This window comes from Macrotis lagotis, chromosome 8 (assembly GCF_037893015.1).
Source record: "Macrotis lagotis isolate mMagLag1 chromosome 8, bilby.v1.9.chrom.fasta, whole genome shotgun sequence".
Taxonomy (NCBI): domain Eukaryota; kingdom Metazoa; phylum Chordata; class Mammalia; order Peramelemorphia; family Peramelidae; genus Macrotis; species Macrotis lagotis.
This window is the reverse complement of record NC_133665.1, coordinates 60,890,073-60,896,388: the sequence shown is the minus strand read 5'-3', so window position 1 is coordinate 60,896,388 and position 6,316 is coordinate 60,890,073. Positions and strand designations below refer to the sequence as shown.

Genomic DNA, 6,316 nt, shown 5'->3' with positions numbered 1-6,316 from the left:
TAGAATTAACTAAAAGGGCTGGTACTTGGATTTGTCAGAAAGAAAAGGAAAGGGAGGAGCTAGAGGAAAGTGGGGTTAATGACTATACTTCTAAAAAGTGAGCTAAACTGACCAAGTGGAGAGTGAGGGGGCCAGGGCAAGATGCTACAATTCTGAATTCTTGACAAGAACTTTTAAAATGCTAGATGCTACTGTGATACTAGAACATTTGGAGTTAATGAGGGTGCATTTCAATTCCCTTGCACAAATATTATCCATCCTTACACAATTCCTCCTTCTAGTAGGTCCTAGTTTAAAAATCCAAGCTGCATTTGAAAGCATGGTCTGAGCCCTGGTTATTTCTCACTTCAACACTTACTCTGAGTGACCAGGAGAAAGTTCTTAAACCTTTCTGAGCCTTTTCAGTTAAAAAAAAAAACAACATATAATCTACCTTACAATGCTTTGAGGAACAAACTCAAGGCACTTCTCCTTAAAGTACTAGTTTTTTTTGGGGGGGGGGGAGGGGTGGACAGTATTCATTCTCTTTGTGCCTTCTGCTTCTGGCAGAATGCCTGACACTCAAAAGATGTCTATAAATTGGATTATATCTTTCAAACTACACTATTTTATGTTCCCTTAAACATCTAATTTTTCTGCTTTCTGCCTCTCTGTTTGGAATGTGATACTGAATGCCATTCCTGAGAATAATTTTAAAAATTCTACCAGCACTTTTCATAGTTTTAATGCCATCTTGACCTTTCCCTGATCTCTACAACCAAAAGTGATTTTTTTCCCCCTTCAGTCTTGCAAAATAACACTCTATCTCTGATGGGGATTATGTTTCTGTTTGAGTATCACGCCCATTTCTCCCTCCCTCTCTCTCAATAGGATAAACTTTATTATTCCAAAGATGATCTGTAAACTGATCCTTACAGAAATATATGTTAGAGGAATATTAAAGTGTTTTTTTTTACTTACTTGCAGAAATGAAAACAGCACCAAAAGATGTGTTTTTTTTTAAAACCTCTTTTCAAAAGGATGATGTCAAGGGGTGGCTAGGTGGTGTAGTGGATAAAGCACCAGCCTTGGAGTCAGGAGTACCTGGGTTCAAACCCGATCTCAGACACTTAATAATTACTTAGCTGTGTGGCCTTGGGCAAGCCATTTAACCCCGTTTGCCTTGCAAAAACCTAAAAAACAAAACAAAACAAAAGGATGATGTCCCTCCATTTCCTAGTGACCTTGGTTGGTTGTACTATATGATTGGGTCCAGAATCAATCAGTTGCCATTGTGCTTGATATTATCTCAAGAAGTTTATATTTAAGGGGGGAGACGACAATGTTTATAGGATTCTTTTAAACTGCATGATACAAACTGTAAGTGATATGCTAGCATCTGAGAAAAAGATCTCTGAAGATTGGAAAGGTCTGGAAGGACATATGTCATGAATGAGATAAACTACAAAATTATAGAATTTTGACAGGCTAAAGAGATTTGTCCTTGCCCACAAAACAGCAGAAATAAAATCATATAGTGGCAACTAGCATAATATTTTTAAAAATTTAATTTTTTTCCAATTACATGTAAAGATAGCTTATAATATTCTTTTTTTTTTTAGGTTTTTGCAAGGCAAATGGGGTTAAGTGGCTTGCCCAAGGCCACACAGCTAGGTAATTATTAAATGTCTGAGACTGGATTTGAAACCAGGTACTCCTGACTCCAGGGCTGCTGCTTTATCCACTGCACCACCTAGCCACCCCTATAATATTCATTTTTGTAAGATTTTTAGGTCCATGTTTTTCTCCTTTTCCCTCCCCCTCATAAATCAATAATGTAGTTTATGTATATGTGTGTGTATGTAATCATAGATTGATATCCTTTTGTTTTTAATTCTGTCTTATTTTCAGTTCTGAATTGTCCAAGTCTAGTCAAGCTGAGACATGTTTGAGAATTTCATGCTAGTTTTTTTCTTTTCTTTTGGGCATGAGTAATGTGGGAATTTGTTTTGCTTGACTACTCATATCTGTAATAGGTTTAATTTTTCTTGATTTCTCAATGGATAAGGGAAAAGGTAAGAGGGAGATACACAGAACTACTGAGTAATAGAGCTTCTAGTTTAACCCTCTCATTTTTTCAGAAGGTGGCAGTGTATTTGTCCAAGATCATTGTGGGATCCAGATCTTAGAAAGTAGAGGAGAAATACATTTGGAAAGGTGGATCTTATAAACTGGGAATCATTGAAGATGTTGAAACAGGAGAATGATTGATTTGTGTTTAAGGAAGAACAGGTCAGTCAATTCTCTATGGTTACCCTCTCTTCTTGCAATTTTCCAAACTAAAATATTCCTTCATGACCAACACTCCCCAATATGTGTTGTCTTTCCTTTAAAATGTAAGCTTCTTGAAATCAGAGATTCTTTTTCATTTGTACAGCACTTGATAAATGCCATGTGTGATTAGGTGGATGGCTAGGGGTAGAGTGGAGAATGCCTCTCGGGATATAAGACTAGAATTAAAATCTTATATAAGGGCCCCATGAGCAGAGATCTAATGTCCCAATGTGCTAGTCTGAGAATTCAGCTAAGAGTCTTTTACTAATAAATAATGTGTGAAGCAATGAGAGTTTAGACTAAGGTGGTGGAAGTAGAAGTAGAAATGGGAACAAGGGAAGATTATGAAAAAGGATTATTGAAGGAAAAGGACAAGGCTTATTTGGCAAGGATCATCATGCATCTTAGGATGCAAGATAAGGATGTCAAATATAACCCCAAAATTTCTATCTTGGGGTGACTAGAAGAATAATCATGTCAAGGACAGAGAGGGGAATTGGAAGAGTGAGTTGGGATCATTCTGCCTTGGTAGAAATACAAGGTCCATGAAGGCATCTTTCTTGTTATCTGTATCCTCACTATCTAGCATAGTGCTGGCACATTGTAGGTGCTTCAAAAATGATCACTGATTGAGTGTAGTGTCTCTATGTAAGATACTTTTTTTCCAAATCCTGAAAAAGATTATTTGAGCTATCAGAAAAAAATATGATTCTCCTGTGAAAATTAAAGGCTAATCATCAACAAAAAGATATTACTGACTGAAAAAAATCTACTGATAGTGAAGTCAAAAGTGAAAGAAGAAAGCACTGAAATATGGAATCAAAGGTCAAGGTCTATAATTCCAGAAACCAGAACAGGAACACATCCAAGAGAAGTAGCCAAGATCTAATTAGTCTTGGTGTGACATGTTATGAGTTCATGGCCCTATCTGTTGCTGACAAGGAGTCATTTTTGCAAATAAATAAGTTTACATAAAGCATAATATAATTTATACAAATTTTATATAAGTAGCATCCCAAGAAATAAGTTTTGGAAGCAAAATTGAATCCTATTAAATTGGCAGTTTTGTCAGATTTTGTTTAATGTTAACTTTGCAAGAAGAGCTCAATGTTACATTATTTGACTGCTACCCAATAATGTTCACAGGTGTTTCCAATATTTGAATATTACAGACTTTTAAAAAATATTACTAGACAATCATTCTTACTCAAAAACTTTTAGATATCCATAATGATGAGATTATCAGTAATATTGGAAATATTTTAATAAAGTTACAGAAATTTGTCAACTTGTTGACAGATACTTGTCATTAAACAATATATTAGTTTCCAATTAAACAATATATAGTTTCCAATAAGCCTAAACTTTAGTATAAGCCTCAAAGAAAATGATTTTATTATGACCACTCATTATTGTTTTAAAACATGTAAATAGAAATATTTTAAAAATACAGAATAACATGATTTTGAGCATTACAATTTCTCATTCTCAAATCCTGAAGATTAATATTCAACCGGAATCTGAAAACATCACCAAAAGTTCATAAATGAATAAAAGAGTATTGAGTTTAAGATAGTTACTTTGTCTTAAGCTCTGTTAGGTGTTGGGGATACAAATAGAAAATTGAGAAAATCCCTGCTCTCAAGGAGCTTCCATTCTTCCATTCCCATATAGGTAGGGAAAAGCCCAAGTCAGCTTTCCTCTCCTTTGTACTGTTTTGTCTCCTCCAGGCTCAACAACATGTTCAATACAACACATTTGTTTTTTCTGTGACCTTATTGATGGTATCTTCCTTTTTTCCCCTACTCCCAAGTAGTGCAGCATTAACTCTACAGTACGAGTATGATATAGTTGTTAAGTTTTGGAGCTAAAATTTGAATCCTGTTCTTATAACTTCAAATCAAGCTTTTTCCAACTTTCCAACTATCTGGAAAATTAAAAATGATTAAAAATCCTTTCAAACCAGCTGGAGGTGAAAAATAAAATTAGGAGCCGAGGCAGGAAAAGCCATGGCTAAGTCTTCAATTCATCCGTCCAGTGCATCTGTGGAAATAAATGGGAGAGTCAGAGTTGGGCTTAGGATGAAAAAAGAGAGGGGTGGCTAGGTGGCATAGTGGATAGAGCACCAGCCCTGGAGTCAGGAGTTCCTGAGTTCAAAGGCCTCAGACCTTAATAATTACCTAGCTGTGTGGCCTTGAGCAAGCCACTTAACCCCATTGCCTTGCAGAGAGAGAGAGAGAGAGAGAGAGAGAGAGAGAGAGAGAGAGAGAAGGATGAAAAAAGAGGGAGAATTAGTCTGCACGAAGAAACACATTTCTCACCTCTTCAAGATCAGATTCCACCTCCTCCAGACTGCTAGGATATGCCTGGTGAAGACGGATCAGGTCTCCCCACAGCAAAGTGTTCTTGCAGCTACACAAAAAAAGGAAGTGGGCCAAAAGGAGAGACTGAATAGAAGAGGAACATAAACCATTTTTCTCCTCAGCTCCAAGACTTTGGACTCACCCTGGACAGCAGCCCTTCAGGGGCAGAAGCTGTTGAGGCTCCTCTTGCAGGAATTCTTTAGCGAGGCAGATGACATGAGCATTCAATAGACAGTTGGGGTAAGGACAGCAAAGGGGCCCACCCTTATCCTGCCGGTTGGACAGGAGAAACTGGGTTAGGATCCTTTTAGGGCTCTCTTAGCCCAGTGGGGCTTTCCCCTCAGGCACACCTTGGAAAAGCCTGAACTGTCTCACCTGCACTAGCTGTTGGCACAGAGAGCACAAGACCTCCTCTGCTTCTTGGTCTCCCCCTTTCCTTCCCCTCTGAGAGGGGCCTGGTGGCAAAGGCCCAAAAGCAAGAGGCATGTGCTGGGGAGGCGGAGGGCTGAGTTCCTGCTGGAATTCCTGCCGTAGCCAACGCAGGGTGAGGGGCAACCGATTCCAGGGGGCCGCCTGCAGCATCTGGGCCAGGACCCGAAGGTGGAAGCAAAAGGGGCCCTCCTTCCGGGCTTTGCCACTTACGTGCGCCAGCCGCCGGGAGGAGGCCGGGTGCTGCCAGGCCCACTCAAACTGAAGGAGAGAGAGAGATAGGGGCAGGGTGGCACGGTCCCGAGGCTGCCCTCCCTGCCCGCCCTGCCCCCCTCCCCGCCGCCCGCCGGCCTTCTTACCCGAAGGGCAGCCACGTCCGAAGGGAAGCCGTGGACGATGAGCACCATTTCCCTGTGGGAACCACGAGGGAGTCAGGGACTGGGAGGCGGGGGCAGCAGGCCCCCTCCCCTCCCCCTCCCACCCATCCCCCCCGGAGCTGGAGGCCCCGCCCCTGCCGCGTTGCCATGGTCCCCGTTACCAAGGGCCCCGTTGCCATGGTCCCTGTTACCAAGGGCCCCGTTGCCATGGTCCCCGTTACTATGGTCCCCGTTACCAAGGGCCCCGTTACTATGGTCCCTGTTACCAGAGTCCCCGTTGCCATGGTCCCCGTTACCAAGGGCCCCGTTACCATGGGCCTCGCCCGCTCGTCCTCCACGCCCCTCCCTTCTTGCGCCCGGCATTGTGCTGCTGGACCCGCCGGGACGGATTCACGGTGAAGCCCACGTAGACGCGGCCTCGGTATTTGGGATTGAGACAGTAGAGGAGGTAGACCCCGAAGAACGGCTGCGGCTTCTTCACCGCCCGAGAGGCTTCCGCCGGCCCCATTGTTCTCCGTGAGCGGGCGGGAAAGGGATCAGGGGCAGCCCGGAAGCCAGGGCGTCGCTGTCATGGCCGTGGAGCGGTTTTTCCGAAGCCTCGGATGCAGAAGCAGACATAGGCCGGCCTTGGCTTCGTTCCCGGGGAGGGGAGCCCTCACCGGAATACGACCCCGGTGTCGAAACCAGGCCCGGAAATACAAGCACAGGGAACCGTTCTGAAAAGAACTTGGAGCCCACATCGAACACAGTTCAGCGCCGGAACTTCCGGTGTGGTCCAAACACGGGCTCCGGTTGGCTGAAGGTTATTGGAAGGCAGAATGGTGGGTCGTGGGG

At 42.8% G+C, this 6,316-nt stretch overlaps 1 protein-coding gene across 1 annotated transcript; it reads right to left on the bottom strand.

The window, feature by feature from the left end:
• Positions 1–3,311: 3,311 nt before the first annotated feature.
• Positions 3,312–6,189, bottom strand: SLX1A (SLX1 homolog A, structure-specific endonuclease subunit). The gene is made up of 6 exons (XM_074197327.1): positions 5,794–6,189; positions 5,465–5,516; positions 5,052–5,366; positions 4,819–4,946; positions 4,635–4,725; positions 3,312–4,356 (listed from the first exon to the last, which is right to left on the bottom strand). The coding sequence occupies exons 1-6, from the start codon at positions 5,988–5,990 to the stop codon at positions 4,327–4,329; spliced, it is 813 nt and encodes a 270-aa protein (XP_074053428.1). The 5' UTR covers positions 5,991–6,189; the 3' UTR covers positions 3,312–4,326.
• Positions 6,190–6,316: the final 127 nt, after the last annotated feature.

Bases quoted from the DNA above. Each gene is read 5' to 3' on its own strand.
- SLX1A (XM_074197327.1), bottom strand. From the start codon at position 5,990: ATGGGGCCGGCGGAAGCCTCTCGGGCGGTGAAGAAGCCGCAGCCGTTC. The intron at 5,517-5,793 runs GTAACGGGGCCC...TGGTTCCCACAG, and splicing joins ACGAGCGGGCGAGGCCCATG to GGAAATGGTGCTCATCGTCC. The intron at 4,357-4,634 runs GTGAGAAATGTG...TTATTTCCACAG, and splicing joins TGGAATCTGATCTTGAAGAG to ATGCACTGGACGGATGAATT.